At 38.1% G+C, this 18610-nt stretch overlaps 2 protein-coding genes across 7 annotated transcripts in view; both read left to right on the forward strand.

Moving 5' to 3' along the window:
* The window catches only part of galnt11 (UDP-N-acetyl-alpha-D-galactosamine:polypeptide N-acetylgalactosaminyltransferase 11 (GalNAc-T11)), a 31237-nt gene extending 28726 nt beyond the window's left edge, over positions 1-2511 (forward strand). Inside the window, exons 11-12 of one of the 2 annotated variants that reach the window (XM_039666617.2) lie at positions 977-1114; positions 1437-2511. In XM_039666617.2, the coding sequence (XP_039522551.2) occupies positions 977-1114; positions 1437-1568 (270 nt within the window). In that variant the 3' untranslated portion in view covers positions 1569-2511. The remainder of the gene's footprint in view (positions 1-976; positions 1115-1436) is intronic. The other variant, XM_039666618.2, reaches the window with a different exon arrangement.
* Positions 2512-4519: 2008 nt separating this feature from the next.
* Positions 4520-17200, forward strand: xrcc2 (X-ray repair complementing 2). Of its 5 annotated transcripts, none has more exons than XM_089125717.1 (4): positions 5483-5535; positions 5872-5953; positions 6901-7010; positions 16138-17200. In XM_089125717.1, the coding sequence occupies exon 4, from the start codon at positions 16161-16163 to the stop codon at positions 16926-16928; it is 768 nt and encodes a 255-aa protein (XP_088981843.1). In that variant the 5' UTR covers positions 5483-5535; positions 5872-5953; positions 6901-7010; positions 16138-16160; the 3' UTR covers positions 16929-17200. The 5 variants fall into 5 exon arrangements, with proteins under 5 accessions (XP_039522673.2, XP_039522672.2, XP_088981843.1 ...); XM_089125716.1 differs by having other exon boundaries at positions 5486-5535; positions 6935-7010; XM_089125718.1 differs by having other exon boundaries at positions 5487-5535; positions 6858-7010.
* The last annotated feature ends 1410 nt before the right edge of the window (positions 17201-18610 follow it).

Raw genomic sequence — 18610 nt, forward strand, 5'->3', positions numbered from 1 at the left:
TGAGTTTTTTTGTTTTGTTTTTTTTAAACAGCCCCACATTTTTGAATGGTAGTGTAAATGCTGCCTTTTTTTTTCAGCTTACAAACTTTTGACTGTTGTTTTTTGCCACCGTTAGATCATTGTCTGGCCCAAACTCCAAACTAGCCCAATAACTTCTGAAAAGAAATAAGTTGTAATTAGGGCTGTCAAACAATTAATCACATACAAAATGTAAGTTTGTGGTTACATAATATATGTGGGTGCACAGTGTAGAATTATTTTATATATATATATGAAGAGTTCAGATGCAAAAGCCTCTAAATGCCATTTGAAATTTCCTTCTTTAATGATGATTTTTCAAACTTGTATATTTATGTTCAGTAATTTCACTTAAATAACAATTAATAGGTAATCTTCATTGCCATTTAAGTGAAATTACTGAACTTAAATATACAAGTTTGATAAAAATCATCATTAAAGAAGAAAATTTCAAATGGCATTTAGAGGCTTTTGCATCTGAACTCTTCATATATATATATATAAATACACACACATGCTTGTATATATTTAAGAAATATTTTCATGTATATACTGTAGATAGATTTATATATAATTTATATTATATATAAATATAAATATTTTATATCTAAATAATATTTGTTATTAAATATATGCGCGCGCGCGTGTGTGTGTGTGTGTGTGTGTATATATATATATATACACACACACACACACATACACAAAAATAATAAATATTTTATATATAAATATTTTTTTCTTAAATATATATGCATGTGTATATATATATATATATATATATATATATATATATATATAAATAATTATACACTGCACCCACATATATTATGTAAAAACAAACTGATTTTCCATGCGATTAATCGTTTGACAGCCCTAGTTGTAATATCTAAACATATCGAAATAGCATATTTTAAGTTTTATGATTGGTGTAATTTTTTGTGTTGTTGTTGTTTTGCAGGAATGGGCTTATGACGAGGAACACGAGTTGATTCTAGCCGGGCTGCTGTGTTTGGACATGTCTGAGATTCGTTCCTCTGACCCGCCGCGCCTCATGAAGTGTCACGGCTCAGGTGGATCTCAACAGTGGACGCTGGGGGTGAGGAATCTTGCCGTTACACTCTTCTATAGGGCTGCAACTGCCAGGTTTTTCATAACCAAGTAGTATATTATTTTTTTGACTAATTCCATTTTGAAAGTCACATTTTATTTTAAGCATTATGTTGAAATGTGCAAATGTATTCAAACAATGTGCAAATGAAAGGCTATATAAAAATCACAATATACAGTGACAGCCATTTAAAACAGCAATGTACACTACATTACTGTTTTTAATGGCTCTCAAGGTATATTGTGATTTCTTGTATATGCCTCTCTTTTTATGTTTAAACAATGTTGTTGTTGTTTGTTTTTGTCCTCAGAAGAATAGCTGGTTGTACCAGGTGTCAGTGGGCCAGTGTTTGGCTGTTGCCGACCCGCTCAACATCAAAGGATATGTTGCTATGGCGATCTGTGATGATTCCCGGTCCCAGCAGTGGCAGTTGGAGGGTTGAAAGGCGCTGGCAGTGTGAGGAACAGCTAGAATAGAGCGCCCCCTCTGGCCGGGGATTGAACTGCAACGCCGCAATGCCGTCAGATCAGAAATGATCAGACGCTTGCTGGTCCAGACCGCTGTGAGGGCCCGCAGTGAGGACCACAACTTGAGCTCAACTTTTGAGTTTCAGCCTTGGTCTGAAGTTTTCTCGACCCGTATTCTTTACTCAGAAACCAACTATTTTTAGAGTATTTTCAAAATCGTGTTTCTTCAAGTATGTGTAAGTTTTAATAATTTTAATTTGCTCTTTGAAATGTAAACGATTTGCACAGAGAAATTCTATTTTCATTTTATTACAGATGTTAGATGTGTTTAATATAACCACATTCTTTAATCATCATTTTTAACTATGAATGAAGCTTTTCTTAGCATTATATTTGTATTTGTAAGTGTTTTTTTTTTTATTTGGTCAAATTAACATTAGCCGTTTGTTTTGATTTCCTTTATGTAATTTTATTTGATTTAATGATCACTGGATTTACCTTGACCTTAATAAAATGTAAATTAATTGGGTTGTTCTGTAATGGATTAGTATTTCTTATGATTGCTGGGATTAAAATATGGAGAGGTTCAGTGAAATAGCTTAATGAATAAAATCCATCAGTATTGGTAAGATACTTTACTACAGCTAGTGTTAAGACAAGTGCTTCGGAAAATGGGCAGAGGGACAGTATTTTTCATCTCTTAATCATTGTGGACTGACACAAAGCTTTAAATATTTGTAAGTCCAATGTGAATGTAAACTGCACTTCCTGTCATTTTGTACATGTAATTGTAAATACAGTGACAAGAATATAACATTCAATGGTGTGTGTTTTTTTTTAAGGTCCATTCAATAGTTAAAGATTCAATTTAAAATGTTTTACGCATTGGGAAATAAAGTGTGTTTTTGTGAAGAGTCATCTGAATGGTGTACACTCAATTGAGACGAAGACGGATCATAATAGTTTTCTATAAAAACACACGACCGTGACCTATGGCCTCATTGGATAATAGTGTCCATGCATCTAAAAAAAGTTATTCATTCAAGAATGTTGTGCAAGTTTACTGCAGCAACAATGGAGCTGCAAACTTCATGTATTTTTGAAAATTATGTTTTTAGTAGACTGTAAAAAAAGAGTAGACTGCCCATAGTAGACTGTAAAAAAAAAAAAAAGTTCAACTGTTAACATTCTCTTAAGACACAAACGGCTGTGTTTACCAGGATACTTGCAAAGATGTCATAAGTGTGTATTTGAACAATGTGAGGTATAGATCTCAGTTCAGCCTGACGCTTTTGTGCTCAAAAACTCTATGCATGACCTTACAGGTGTATATCAAGATTCTGATTAGATAGCATTATTATTGCACAGGTGTGCCTTAGGCTGGTCACAATTTAAGACCATTCTAAAATGTGCAACAGATGTCCTGGGGGGGTCTGAAAACCAGTCAGTATCTGGTGTGACCACCATTTGCCTCACGCAGTGCAGTGCAACACATCTCCTTTGCATAGAGTTGATCAGGTTGTTGATTGCGGCCTCTTCAATGGCTTTGTGAAGTTGTCTGATCCAGAGCATCCCAAACATGCTCAATGGGACATGTGCAGTGAGTATACTGGCCCTGCAAGAACTGGGATGTTTTCAGCTTCCAGGAATTGTGTACAGATCCTTCAACATGGAGCCATGCATTATCATCTGCAATATGAGGTGATGGTCATGGATAAATGGCACAGCAATGGGCCTCAGGATCTCGTCACAGTATCTCAAAATGCCATCAATAAAATGCACCTGTGTTCATCCATAACATACGCCTGCCCATACCATAACCCCACCGCCACCATGGGCCACTCGATCCACAACGTTGACATCAGCAAACCGCTCACCCACACGCCTTACACGCTGTCTGCCGTCTGCCCTGTACAGTGAAAACCAGGATTCATCCTCGAAGAGAACACATCTCCGAAGTACCAGACACCATCGTTTCGGATTACAATGACGAGCTGCAGTCACACTCTCAGAAAAAAAGGTACAAAAGTCACTGGGACTGTACTTTTTCAAAAGGTAAACTTTTGTCCATTTTAGGTGATAATATACATTTCAGGTGGTAAAATGTACATTTTAGGTGCTATGTACATTTTAAGTGTTAATATACATTTTAGGTGCTAATATTTACATTTTAGCTGTTAATATGTACATTTTAGGTGTTAAAATGTACATTTTGGTGTTAATATGTACATTTTAGGTGCTAATATGTGCATTTTAGGTGCTAATAAGTACATTTTAGGTGTTAAAATGTTTATTTTAGGTGTTAATATGTACATTTTAAGTGCTAATAAGTACATTTTAAGTGTTAATATGTACATTTTAGGTGTTAATATGTACATTTTAGGTGTTAAAATGTACATTTTGGTGCTAATATGTAAGGTGTTATGTACATTTTAGGTGCTAATAAGTACATTTTAGGTGTTAATATGTACATTTCAGGAGCTAATATGTACATTAGGTGTTAATATGTACATTTTAGGTGCTAATATGTGCATTTTAGGTGCTAATAAGTACATTTTAGGTGTTAAAATGTATATTTTAGGTGTTAATATGTACATTTTAGGTGCTAATAAGTACATTTTAAGTGTTAATATGCACATTTCATGAGGTAATATGTACATTAGGTGTTAATATGTACATTTTAGGTGCTAATACGTACATTTTAAGTGTTATAATAGGTTTCAGGATGTACATTAGGTGTTAATATGTACATTTTAGGTGCTATATGTAACACTAAGGTACCAATATGCAGCCTCTGGGTACAAAATTGTACCTTTTGAAAAGGTACAGCCCCAGTGACAGCTTTTGTACCTTTTTTTTTTTTTTTTTTTTTTTTAGAGTGCAGGTCGAGACCCCGATGAGCGATGAGGACGAAGAGCATGCAGAGGAACTTCCCTGAGACGGTTTCTGACAGTTTGTGCCATAGACTGTAAACGCAACCCGGTATCACGACAAGACGTGGTATAATAATCACGTTGGTCCACTTTGGAAAACGTGTAGATGTCACGGTTTAACCCCTTCAAACGTGAAACTTACACGTTTGCGTTAACACAGTGGAGAGATACCCGGATTAAATGCAGCGAACACACTAATGTCTCCTAATCTGTAAGCACTAATAAGGTGCTAACGGCACTGAAGTTACAGGAGTTTCTTAATCTGTAAGCACTAATAAGGTGCTAATGGCACTGTTACAGGAGTTTCTTCCCGCAACGGTAGGTCAAGTATTTAAAAGTGTATTATTTGTACATAATTCAAAGTTTCTCGCTTTCAAAACGTTTCTATTCAAATGAATGTCCGCAGTGTGGAGACTGTCAGAAATGAACGTTTTTATTAAATATCGATATGTCTTTGGCTTACTGCCAAAACGATCTGTTATAAAAACAATAATGTTATATAATAATGTTGTGTAAATACTACAGCTCTCAATGTCTGCTATTATGGAAGATTTTTTTCTTCTTCATCAAAACAACAACCCTAGACGGTTAATATGACATCTAAATAAAGTAATGTATTTAAGTAATAACATATATCCATACTATAGCCTACTCTCGTTTTATGAGAAGTAAACAAAACAAGTATAACATAGCCTATTAAATAATATTAAATAATAGATAATGAAAGTCCTGAAGAAAACTGAAAGCTGCCATATCAAACTGTGCACATTCAAGGATTCTGCACAATCTCTGAATAAATGATCTCATATTTTATAATATACGGCAAAATATGAAATAAAAAAGAAAGTTAAATACAAATACATGTTATTGTGTGTTGTCGGAAATTGTAGGACTCTTGTTTTGAAATGTAGTCGAACGCTTATGTATCAGGAAATAGAATCCTTGAAATATTTGCGCGAAAAGCAACGAAATGACAGCGCGAGTCAGAATGGCTGAGAATGGCGCACAGGTAGGCTACATCTGACAGATCAGTTCACATTAGTGCTTTAAGTAAACTTACAATCAAATAATACATTTCAACGCAGGTTTAAGTTTAAAACCGCCTAAATGTATAGAAACATGAGCAATTCCTGTAGTTCATTCAAATGATTATCATGACAGTTTTTTGAACTAGCTAAACCTTTGTTGGAGTGGAAGTACAAACTGAGGTTCAGACATGATTCACACATGTAACGTTACATGCACTATGTGTGAATGGGGTCGTACAATAGACAGTAGTGGTAAGCCACTAACTATGCCTTTCTTGCTGTAAACATCAATGTTGTTGTTGTTGTTTTTTTTTTAGTTGGTAAGCAGACTTGAGGGGCGACCGTCATTGAGGGACATTGAACCCAATCTATTTCCTGTCGACAGCGGTCCACGTCAAGGTGCAGTGAAATCAAACTGACCCTTCATGTATTGAATGTACATTTGAATCGAATTATCCATAACACACAAGTTATTGGAATTTCATTAGTACAACACTAGATAAATGAAACAAACATACATTAATTACATCAGTACCTTTGACTAATATGATAATATTACACATTTTTGTTCTCAGTCATCAAATGTCCACAACATTGTTTTAACATAAAAATAAATATTGATATCAAAACTTCAGAACGGTTAGATCTTTCTGTGAAGTGAAGTGTTCCTCCACCACAATCCATAAAATGAAAGCTAAAGTAATTATAAATAAGAGGTATAAATAAAATTATAATGTTTCTGGAAATACCTCATATTTTGTGTGTATGATAAGATTTAAGGGTAGTTGAACAGGTGTACATAATAAAGTGGCTGGTGAGTATATAATGAAAAATGTCTTGTCTTAGATTTCATTCCATATTTTCTCAAAAGTCTCCACATTCATTTGTAGATTCAGTGCAAACATAAATATATGTTTACAATTTGAATGTTAGGTGCGATTAATTGAATTTTTTAAATATTTAAACGCTCCCAAATTAAACGTATTTGTTCACAGCCATCAAAATGTCCACAATATTATTTTATTATAACTTAAAATAAATAAGTATTGAGGTATAAATAAATTAAAAAATCTATAGGTGTCAGTTGAAACTGATTACTGCTATCACTGACCTCAAATGTTGTCTTGCGGGAACATATTTCTGGGTAATACATACTGAAAAATGTATTAATTAAATTTCAAAGGTGCAATGTGTAAACATTTTTAGTATCTATTAACAGAAATGCAATATGACATCCATAACAATTTTTTCAGTGGTGTTTAAAGAACTTACTTAATAAACTGTAATGTTTTTATTACCTTAGAATGAGACATTTATCTACATAATATGCACCCCCTTCTATGAAGGTCGACATATTGTGACGTCATGTTTCTACCGTAGCCGACAGCGAACAAACAAGCGTGTTTCGTCTCTACCTTGAAAGAGAAGCAGCAGAAAGCTAGAAGCCATAAACACCGTGAGTAGTGACTTTTCCCTTGTGAGTGGTGTAAAATATGTATTTGGGATTGTTTTATGTAACTTAGTTCTTCTCCCTCGCTGTGTTATGGCTTTGCTATGTGGGGATAAATGTGCTGGTAACATTCGTGAGACAGCTGATTTGTACTCTTGTCACTTACAGTAAAACAATATGTTACAGGAATCACCAATCCGTCGATTGCGGTCGACAAGTGGATCTTGAAAGCATTTTAAGGGGCTCTTTACACCTAGCCACTTCATACGTTTTCTCAGATCGTATAGCTATCTGATTTATCAAAACGATTCCATTTACACCTGGTCACATAAATGTATTTTTGCAAAACGGATATAAATGCAATCTTCAATTCCCGCGCTATATACAGATTTCATGAAGTGCACGTCACCAAAAGCAACAGATATGAGCTGCATTTTATTGATCATCGGCTAATTTCAAAATCAGCAAAGACAGCAATAAGAGAGAGTGGCAACAGCCCTGGTAAGATCATTTCGTTTCTTTACTTTTAATGAAGATGGTAGTGTTAAGCGTCTGGGACTTACTTTCACTTTGATTTGCGATAGATTGCGGTGCGTTGGCTTGAAGAATAGGCGCTCAGCTGCTCATTTGAGGTTATGCGCGTCGCAGTAGCGTCATCATATCTGACTAAAATAACATGACACCAAACACCTTTGGGCTCCTGTGCGGACACGTCAAGTTTAAACAAGGCTTTACGCTTTAACCAGCTCAGCCACAGAAACAGCTCATATTTAGAAAAAAATTTATAGTTTCATGTGGTTCTTCTCCCTCGCTGTATTATGGGTTTGCTATGTGGGGAGAAATGCTGGTTACATTTGTGAGACAATGAACTGATTACTATTATTATATTATATATTAAAGGGGTGATGAACTGAGAAATCAAATTTTGACATCTAAGAGGTCATCATATTATAAGAATATCCTGTAAGTTTCAGAACTGAAAACGTCCTTATGAGTCCAATAAAAGCTTTTATTGACACCAGCCTCAGCAAACGACTTGTTTTTCAAAGTGGGGAACTATGACGAGAAAGAAACACCACCCCCTGCAGAAGATCAACGCCTACTTCAACACGGCCGTTAGCCCCGCCCACCGATTCTCGCATTACACATATAGCTAAATAACATAGGCCTACCTCGTGATGACAAACCGGATCGAGCTACAGAGCAAAATACAGAATATTGTGCAGTGCCTGGTTGTGGAAGAAGACTGTCGTTGCATCCTCTGGATTCCAATAAGACTGCATGGATAAACTTTATTTTTAATGACGTTCCAGCTGATGAGGTAAAACATTGTCCGTTTGTTTGCTTAATTTCACTGAGGATTGATTTGTAAACTGGATTTGCAGACCGATTAAGATTAAAGAATGGTGCTGTGCCGTCTATATTGGATCTTACAGGAATTCTGCAACACACAGACTCTGGATCGAACATGTATGGGCGAATCATTCCGGTTGCCATGTTACAACATTGGACGTTTTCAAATCAATTTTCCCCAAGGACGAGTGAGTTGAAACAAAAAATTAAAATATGTGAAACTGTTCTCCACTCACAGCAGTGGATGTTTACTTCCAAGTCTTCAGTGCGAGACGCCCATAAAAACCAAGCGTTTTTCAGCTAGGCTCAAAACTAGGGTACAAAATAGCCTATTACTTATTCATTAATCTTATGACAACCAAGCGAATGTCATAAGTACAGTCGTGCTCAGAATTAATGGCACCCCTGGTAAATATGATGAAAACTGGCTGTAAAAAATAATTCTGCATTGTTTATCCTTTTGATCTTCCATTAAAAAAATTGGCAAAATTCTAACCTTTCATTAAAGCTAAAGAATTGAAAGTGGGGGTAAATCACACCATGAAATAGATGTTTTTCTCCAAAACACTCTGGCCATAATTATTGGCACCCTGTTATTAAAAACTTTTTGCAACCTCAGATCTGTAAACTTTTGCCAAGATAACAGATCTGAGTCTTCTCCTATAATGCCTGATGAGTTTGGAGAACACCTGACCAGAGATCAGAGACCATTCCTCCATACAGACTTTCTCCAGAACCTGCAGATTCCCAGATCCATGTTGGTGCTTTATCTCTTCAGTTCACTCCACTCATCAGGTCAGGGTCTGGGACGGTCATGGCAGAAGCTTCATTTTGTTCTCCGTAACAAATTTTTGTGTTGATTTTTGATTTTTGTTTTGGATCGTTGTCCTGATGGAAGATCCAACCACGGCCCATTATAAGATTTCTAGCAGAAGGCGTCAGGTTTTTATTTTTTTATCTTTTTGTATTTGATAGAATCCATAATACCATGTATAGGAACAAGATGTCCAGGACCTCCAGCAAATAAATAGGCCCACAACATACAAGATCCAGCAGTATATTTAACCGTAGGCATGGGGTACTCTTCATCCCTGTTTGCACCAAACACATCTGCTGGGTTTGCTGCCAAAAAGCCCCTTTTTTAGTTTCATCTGACCACAGAACCCTGTGCCGTTTGAAGATCCAGTCGTGTCGGACACCTGAATATGCTGGAGTTTGTTTTTGGATGAGCGAGGAGCATTTTTCTTGAAACCCTCTCAAACAACATGTGGGGATGTAGGGGTTGTCTGATATTTTTTTTTTTTTTAGGTTTTCTGACCCCAAGACTCAACTAATCTCTGCAATTCTCCATCTGTGATCCTTGAAGAGTCTTTGGACACTCAAACTTTCATCCTCCCCGTCCATTAAGGCAAAATAGACACACGTTCTCTTCCTGGCAGAATCATAACATCTTTAGTTGATTATAACTTCTTAATTATTGCCCTGATGGTCAAAATGGGGATTTTCAATTCTTTAGCCATTTTCTTACATCCACTTTCTATTTTGTGAAGCTCAACAATCTTTTGATGCACATCAGAACCATGTTCTTTGGTTTTATTCATTGTGATGGATGATTCTGGGAATTTGACCTTTGTGCTTCCTCATATTTAAACTCCTTGAAACAAGAAGTCATAGCTGGACAATTTCATGTTCCTAGTCACCCTGATTTGCTTAAAAAAATAAATATTAATGGAAATGTACTTCAGAGATATTTTTCTCATAAAAAAATTCTAGGGGTGACAACAATTATGGCCAGAGTGTTTTGGAGAAAAACATTTATTTCATAGTGTGATTTACCCCCACTTTCAATTCTTTTGCTTCAATGAAAGGTTAGAATTTTGCCAATTTTTTAAATGGAAGATCAAAAGGATAAACAATGCAGAATTATTTTTTACAGCCAGTTTTCATCATATTTACCAGGGGTGCCATTAATTCTGAGCACGACTGTGTGTGTTTGTATATGTATATATATATATATATATATATATATATATATATATATATATATATATAATGCATATAATGGACTGTGGTAAAGAAAGAGTGACAATGTTCACACACTCTTGGCTTACTCTGGCTTTTCTCTGCTGTCTCAGACAAGTCGAGATGACAATATATTTGGTATATATTGGTATATAATATAAAGGTGAGCAGTGGGCTGAGCCCTTAGTGCAACTCGCAACCGAACAGCTAGATGCCGCTAAAAAATACACACTGCACCTTTAATTGTACTTGAATCAATAATTTCAATATGTTCTCAGCTTAGATGCAACTAACAAACCATTTATAAGCTAAAGGGGGAAAATATGTTGTTGTTTTTTTCTTTTTATTATTTCATTATCATTTAAAGCATGGAATCCCCTTTCACTTTTATGCAGACAATATGCAAGTCTATCTTCCTCTGAAAAAGAACAGTAAGAAGCAAATAGAGTTGTTGTGTGACTGTATGCAGGACATTGGATCTTGGTTATCTTTAAAACATTTTTAAATAAATGAAGAGAAAACTGAAGTTGGTTGGTTTGGAGTTTGAAATAATTGTGTTGATCTGGGTGGTTTAGCTCCCTTCTGTAAGCCATTCAGGAGTGTTCCTTGACTATGATCTCAAGTTTGAGAAGCAGATTTATTCAGTGGTTAAGTCTTTTTTTTTATCTCTTGAGATTAATAGCGAAGGTGAAACCATTTTTGTCCACGCGTGATCTCGAAATACTCATTCATGGTTTTATATTTACAAGTTCAAATTATGTCGGCATAAATAAATCATTGATCAACCGTTTACAACTGGTCCAAAATGCTGTTGCGAGGCTTTTGTCAGGTACTCATAAGAGACCATATTACTCCAGTTTTGAGTTTTCTACAATGGCTACCGATCGATTATAGAATAAAGTAAAAAAAAAAAGTTTTTTGTTTACAAATCATTGCATGGCATGGCTCCATTGTATTTGGTAAAGTTGATTGAGAAACATGAGCCAAAACGGTCTTCAAGGTCCGCTGCCCTTGTTTTAACGACTCCTAGAACAAAACGCAGAAGTGGAGATTGAGCTTTTGAATTTTGATAGCTCAAATTCTTGAACGATCTACCCTTTTCTCTTAGATTGGCATCCGCATTAAGTGTTTTTAAACACAAGCTTAAGGAATACCTCCTTGCATTAGCATTTAATGGGGTATAGTAGTTGTTTGTGTAGGTTATTAAAACTTAGAGGTTTATTTTTTGCTGTTAACTGTGGTTTTAGTGTTGTGTTCTTATGGTCGTCTTTATGCGTTTTAGATATTGTACCGCGCTTTGTTAAATGGTCAGTTGTGTAAAAGTGGTTAATAAATAAAATAAACAAACGAACTTGGCTGTGAATATGCACAAATGTAGTAGGCAAAGAATAAATTGACTCTACGGATTACCCAGCCGGAGTCAGAAGCGTGTCAATCCCATGGGCGCATACCATGTGATTCATGTAGTGGTGCTACTCCCGAGCCCAATTGTCCCTAATTCTAGGCAAGATCCCCAAGCTTCTGTGCTTAAGGGAAGTCACGCCTGTTCCATCTTCCTCCTTACTTTGCAGGACATGCCCCTGTCTTAAACAGCCCCAAGAGCAGAGCTTCAGCTATGTCAGGCATATCAAACCAGTGTTTGACAAGACTCTTTGGGAGTACCTACTGGAGCGGAGCTTTTACTCAATTTTAACAACCCTAAAGTGATTAGGGGAGATTAGCTCATACCATAACTTGAGTAGAAGCACTTATCCAGGATTAACTTTAGTTAATAGCTAAACTATATAATGCTACAATGATGAGAGATGCCATCTGCGATCCACCGCCGCTCATCAGTTCGTAACACTGATTATCCCTTGCACCCAATCAAAGGGGAGCATATATCTCTTCTTCAAGACCCAACAATATATGGGGAGGGAGTTGAACAAAACAGTTAGACTCTTGTGAATTGCCCATCATTGTTCTATTCACCCTGCTCTACCTCAAGATCTACTTGAGCAGCCTAACACAAGGAGCATGCAAGCTGCTAAAAACCTCAGTGACTAACTCCTCCCTTCGTATTTGCCACTCATTAAAGGGGGAACATACATTCTGACCCTTTAAGGGGCAAAGGGAGGCAAAAGAGAGTGGGACCTAATGCAGTTTGCCCAGTAACTCTCATCACCCAGGCTTTAAACTAGAAGGAAGCCACAGGGGAGCTTAGGTCCTACTTAAAGACCTCAATTTAATTGGGGCGAGCGGCTCATTGTGTCAAGGCACTCTACCTAAGACACGCTATAGCTTCATCTTTTTGGCCCTGTTTACAGCTGGAAGTAAGATGTGTTTTGGTCGATCGGATCACAAGTGGACGACGCTAAGTAAAGGTGTAAACGGGCTGAAACGTTTTGAGCTTGTACACTTTCAACCATTTCTAGAGGTTGTCGAAAACGCATTCGACTGGATTGTTGTTGTAGTGTAAATGCTCATTTGGTCGAATATGTTCGAGCAGCCACAAAAAAAACCCCAGCCTACTCTGCCTCCTGACTTAATGCGTAAACATTATTAGGAAGCGCGCTAGCCAGATGGGATTTAAAATCTTTCGGTTAAAGACCCAAGGTTTGAAGATGAAAAACATAGCAAGCACAATGTTTTCTCACCATTTCTAACACAGTCACAACATTAAATGTGGTCTTGAGGCTTTCAGAGCAGATACGAAAGCTGCTGCTCTGTTTTTCTGTCGTCTCCGGTCGTGTTCATATGTAATATGCACAAGCTTCTTTTGTTCCCTACATTAAAAGATCTGAAAAAAACTATTTACTCACCTGTAGACAGGGACAGAAGTGGTTGAAAGTGGACAAAAGAGACTGATTAAAACACCTAGTGTAAACGGATATGTGTCTCCCTCGTCTACTTGTAATCCGATCAACCAAAATGCTTAATACCAGCTGTAAACAGTGGCTTTCTTTTAGCACTAGAACATATAATGCAGTAGATAACAAGGAGGGACTCACGGAGGCGAGCTTACTCTACATATTATCATTGTCGAACCAAGGCTATAGTAGAGCACCCATCCAAAGGGGCACACATCTCTATTCAAACCCTAACAGAAGTTGGGGAGAGTGATAAATGATGTAGAGGGAATCTATACTGTCCTACATAACTCTGTTCATCCTGCATCAACCCTAAGGAGATAACCTTCAGCCCTCACAGGCCCCCAGAGAGGAATATATCTCCTGAAAGCTGCTGACTGAGACCTCAGCTCTGTAAACTTCTTTTCGACTGCCTTGTCAGGACAGGAAGACAGAAGAGGTCAGACTGTGAGATCAAAGCTTTGAGAAAAAAACATTCTCCCTTTCTCCTTCTCACCGATGCCCCTCCGATGGCAACTATAGCAACCATAGAACGGCCGATGCACTGGTCGTGTGCATTGTCGCACAGATAGCTTTTACTTCTGCGTCGAGGGTACGCCGTAGTGTACGGCGTTGGCTACGTACATAGGCGACGCCGTCGTGAGCATTTATACTTCTGCGTTCAGGTCTTGGTTGCTCTGCAGTACTGCTCCGAAACGCTAGTTGGCGGCGGAGGGTTTTAATCTTCCACTGTTTAGATTCCTTGAGTTGCGGCTAGGTTACTACAAGCCTGAAAGAGAGCGGATCATGTTGGAGTTGGAGCTTATTGAGGTGGAAAAACAGTTAATTTTAGTGAAATTACTAAAACTGAAAGGCAGAAATGAGAGAAGACGTCGGAGGAGATGGTACGTGTGGAAATGCGTGAGAAGGTATGTGCGGAAATGTGTAGGAGGAAATGCAATGCTACCAAGCCGACCAATCACCGATCTTGCGGTCTGCGTCGTCGCGACGTGTAGTTACATTTTTGAGGAGGTGCGTGTCAGGCTACGGCGAAGGGTACGTGGTATGGGACGCGTCTCTGCGTATGTTACGCCGTACCAGAGCCCGTCTAACAGAGAGTTTAGGCACTTCCTATTAGCCCCATTGTGCATCACCTTGGTTGCAGTTCCATTAGAATTCCACTGGAGGTGATCGTGGGCGAGTGCAGAATGAATGGGAGTCTATGGGGCTAAACGGCTAAATGTGTCTCTTTCACCTGCTTGTTGTTAAATAAAAATAGATGTTATTGTTGATTCCGCAAGTTCAATATAGATTATAGGCCAAAAGTCAAATGAACGAGTACTTATGTCCTTTTGATTTCTTACAGGTTAGGCCATTGTTGGCTGGAACACGCTAGCATTCTGCTGTTGTGTGACGTCATCACATTTTTGAACGGATTTTTAGAACAGATAAGTGAACTTAAAAATGTAATTTTCAGCTGAGTGTATTATCTTTGCCCTCCCTTTTGAATGCAACTTTCAAATTACTTGACAAAAAATTACATCCTGAGAAAAGTAGATTTCTGGGGGTGAAACCCCATTGACTCCCATTCATTCTGCACTCGACCGCGAGCGCCCCCGCATGGACAGAGACGCGTTACTGCAGCCAGTCCAGAACCCGGAAGTAACCAGCCAGTGCCAATTCTCTTCAATTAGACATTCTCTGGCCGTACCTACTGCGCACACCCTACGCGGAAGTCTTAATTGGCCATGAGGCGTAGAGCATGGCGCGGAAGACGCGAATACGCCTCATTCGCGCGTCAAGTTCGCGCAAATGGCGCCAATTGAGCATCTGGCGCGTTAAGCGAGAATGATTTAGTTAGTGCCACTTGTGCGTTCACGCGTTTGATGTGAATTCTCATCTGCTGCCCGAGTTGAAAAATCTGAACTTTGGCGTAAATTCGCGGCGCGTTAACCAATCAGGAGCCTATAGCTGCTTGCTCACGTGGTGAAGTGTCTGGATGCTTCAATAAATTATTTTGTAATATGACTAAATGCATGGTGGGATTCTTATGCAAAACAAAGCAAATATTTTATCACTTAATTTTTTTTCTATATATTCATTCCATATTTAGATTATATGAAATAGTATTATGATGTAAAGACTACCAACATGTGTATAAGTTCGTGTCTGGACGTGAGAGAGAAAAATCACAGGACGGGTTAATAACTTTTGGAGCCTGGCTCTATTTATCATCAAAACAAAAATAAATGACAGCTAGATTAGATGGATGAGGGCGAGGGTGATCCTCTCTCCAATGCTGGACAACAGGTCATCAAAGTACCGCTGTCTGCGGCCGTCATCCAGACGCAGCTCCTGGAGCGACCAAATGGTAACTCGCCAAACGGTTTGCCTCCGAAGGGTCCGGTGGACACACATATGGCGACAATGATCCCCACACCGCTGTTCTAGCTCTCCAGAGCAAATACAGTGCAGTGAATCTCTCGACGAATGCACGATCAACGTAAAAAAGATGGCCGCCAATGGGTTTCGCTTTTTTCGTCTGTTGTGATTGGTCAACCGTATAATGTATATCGGAAATTTAACGGCCTTACCATAATGGGGTTTTAGCTTCCAAGGCTTTAGTAAACATCTATGGTAACTATGGTGTGTCTTTATTGGAAGTTCATACATGTTTTGCCCTCATAGTGAAAAAAACAGTGTCTCCTCAACATCAACAATCACTTACCCAACTGTTCTTATTATGCAAATATGTAACATGGTGATGTAGTCATGGAAATACTAGCTGGATTGCATACGAGGTGTTTTCAGGCAAGTCTTATTATTTTAAGACAGCTTTGTAACTTTGCAAAACATTTACATGCACATTTACAACACAAACAGGATAATATATGGTCTTTAAATATCAGTTCATTTCTGCATCCGTACAGGTGACGTTGTGGAGTTTCATGGCATGGAGGGCACAGGTAAGACAGAAACCTTGTACCACCTGATCATCCGCTGCATCATGCCAGTGCAGAATGGAGGTCTGGAGGTCGGGGTGGTCTTCGTTGACACGGACTACCACTTTGACATGCTGCGCTTGGTGAGCGCTCTGGAGGGACGTTTGGCCTTAAAGGAGAGTAACGGCTCTGAAAATGAACCAGAGGAGAGGGTACGTTCATGTCTGCGCAGGCTGTCTGTAGTGCACTGCAACAGCTCGGTACAGCTCCTCTTAACCCTGCACTACCTCGAAAACACTTTCTCCAGCCAGCCCTCCGTCGGCCTGCTGGTCATCGACAGCATCTCTGCGTTCTACTGGGTGGACAGATTCAGTGGCGGCGAGAGCACAGTTTGTCAGGAGGCTAACTTAAGAAAGTGTACCGAGTTGCTGGACAGACTCCGCAGAAACTACGGCATTGTGGTTTTCGCCACCACTCATGCCATCATGAGGAACTATGGATCTGATCCAGGGGTGTCAGATGTGCCCTGCTCTTCCTCATTATCATCATCATCTCACAGGTGGAGGTCAGCTGAAAGCGCTACAGACTTTGACAAGCCCTACTTGTGCAGAGCATGGCAGAGAATAGTAACTCACAGGATGCTGTTCACTAAAAGTCCCGTGTCAAATGACCACAAACATGTTTTCTCCACAGCATGCACCAGCATAATGACCAAAGGTGTCAAAAGAAGCTCATTTCATGTCATGGAAGACGGTGTTAAATTTATATGCGACAAGTGAGCATGTACTGAAACTCTCAGCACAGGACACTTGCGCTTTTGGGTTGTCACAATTATGAGGGCTACTTAGCGAAATGGTCCTAAAAATGTCCACTTATTATCTAATGATCAGTGCAATCTTTTCTAAACTACTATCAAAGACATGATTTGTATGGATCGTTGATACAGAAAACTACTTTGATTTATGGTTTAGTTGTTATATTAATGGCTAATGAAGACCTTACTGTATCTTTCTTGGGGAAAAAAAAATAAAACATACATTTTTGCCATTCATTAAGGAAATATATTTTATGGATGACCTCAATTTAAATTTGCTAGTGTTTGCGAAGTAAATCATCACTTGTGTACTAATTGGAAGTGTATGTGTTAGATGCATTAGTGTTGTTATGGAAATGTAGGGGAGCGCGGGGCACAACCTAATGCGGGGTTAAATGTAACACGGACCGTTTACATAGTTTGTCAGGATCAAGCAGGCTGTCTTTCCACTATTTTTCTCTTGCTGCCAGAAGATGGTCTCCCGCAAATTTATTTCGAGAAGATACTGGACAAAGAGTGTTTTGACACCATGAAAGTAATTTTTTTCATCATAGGTTTTTTTTTCGGTTTCTGAGTTGGGTGTAATCTAACTTTATATTGCCTTAATCACTGTCTTGTTGGCTTAAACATAGCACCGTTTTGAAACATGTCAGCAATTCCTAGCGACTGTTAGCTAGGCTTAAAATATGTAATACACAGTGGGGTAGTTGTAACAGAGTGTTACAACTAAGCCTCCAAGTGTACAATGATAATCAAACGAAAACGGAGCCACACAACTTTTCAGGTTTGAGGGTACATGTTAGACTTTCACAAACAATGTTGGAATTTAAAATGTTTAAAATTTAGTGTACTATGAATGATAACTTGTTTATTTATTAAAAATATGGCCTGTTCTTAATGCAATAAACCCTTTAAATTTTTATTTTAAGCTCATTTTTTATTATTATTACTGTTATTATTATTAATATTAATTGTACTTGCAGCTGCCACACACAAATCTAATTTAATTGCAATTACAATATTTATAATTTTACTTATTATTTATTGCAAAACTATGCAGCCCTTTTCTATATCTCTATCCATGATATTGATCCACAATAGAAGGATGATTGGATGAGGGATGGATGGATGGATATCTGTCTATACAGATGCACAAACAATATCAAACTATACAAATAAAATAGTACTGAATTATGCGTGTTACACACAAGTGTTACAACTAACCCCTCTATCTGTTACAATTAACCCCGCATATGGGGTAAGTTGTAACACTTGGACTTCTGTCACTTTCAGTGCAACTGTACGAAAATGGTAGGTCCTAGAAAAAAAACTTAAAGTGTTCATTTGTAGCAGAGATGTGTATGTTGCTTGTGTAAAAAAAGTATTAATTTAACCTAATTATTTTTTAATTAATTGAGCCAAAACAAAAATGCATTAGGTTGTGCCCCGCTCTCCCCTAACTGTTATGGAACACCTTATTCTTAAAGTCAGTTTTAAAGGAACTGTATGCAAGATTGTGGCCAAAACTGGTACTGCAATCACTTTCAAATTAGGGTGTATCCCCCCCCCCCCTTCCCCCATGACTTGAGTTTGCCAGATATGCTGCAGGTTCCAGCAGGAATGTAGGCTGCTACAAGAAGCTTCCAA

Source organism: Pimephales promelas, chromosome 22, assembly GCF_988280905.1.
Source record: "Pimephales promelas chromosome 22, fPimPro1.hap1.1, whole genome shotgun sequence".
NCBI classification, from domain to species: domain Eukaryota; kingdom Metazoa; phylum Chordata; class Actinopteri; order Cypriniformes; family Leuciscidae; genus Pimephales; species Pimephales promelas.

Bases quoted from the DNA above. Each gene is read 5' to 3' on its own strand.
- xrcc2 (XM_039666738.2), top strand. From the start codon at position 5,497: ATGACAGCGCGAGTCAGAATGGCTGAGAATGGCGCACAG. The intron at 5,536-5,871 runs GTAGGCTACATC...TTTTTTTTTTAG, and splicing joins TGGCTGAGAATGGCGCACAG to TTGGTAAGCAGACTTGAGGG. The intron at 5,954-16,137 runs GTGCAGTGAAAT...GCATCCGTACAG, and splicing joins CGACAGCGGTCCACGTCAAG to GTGACGTTGTGGAGTTTCAT.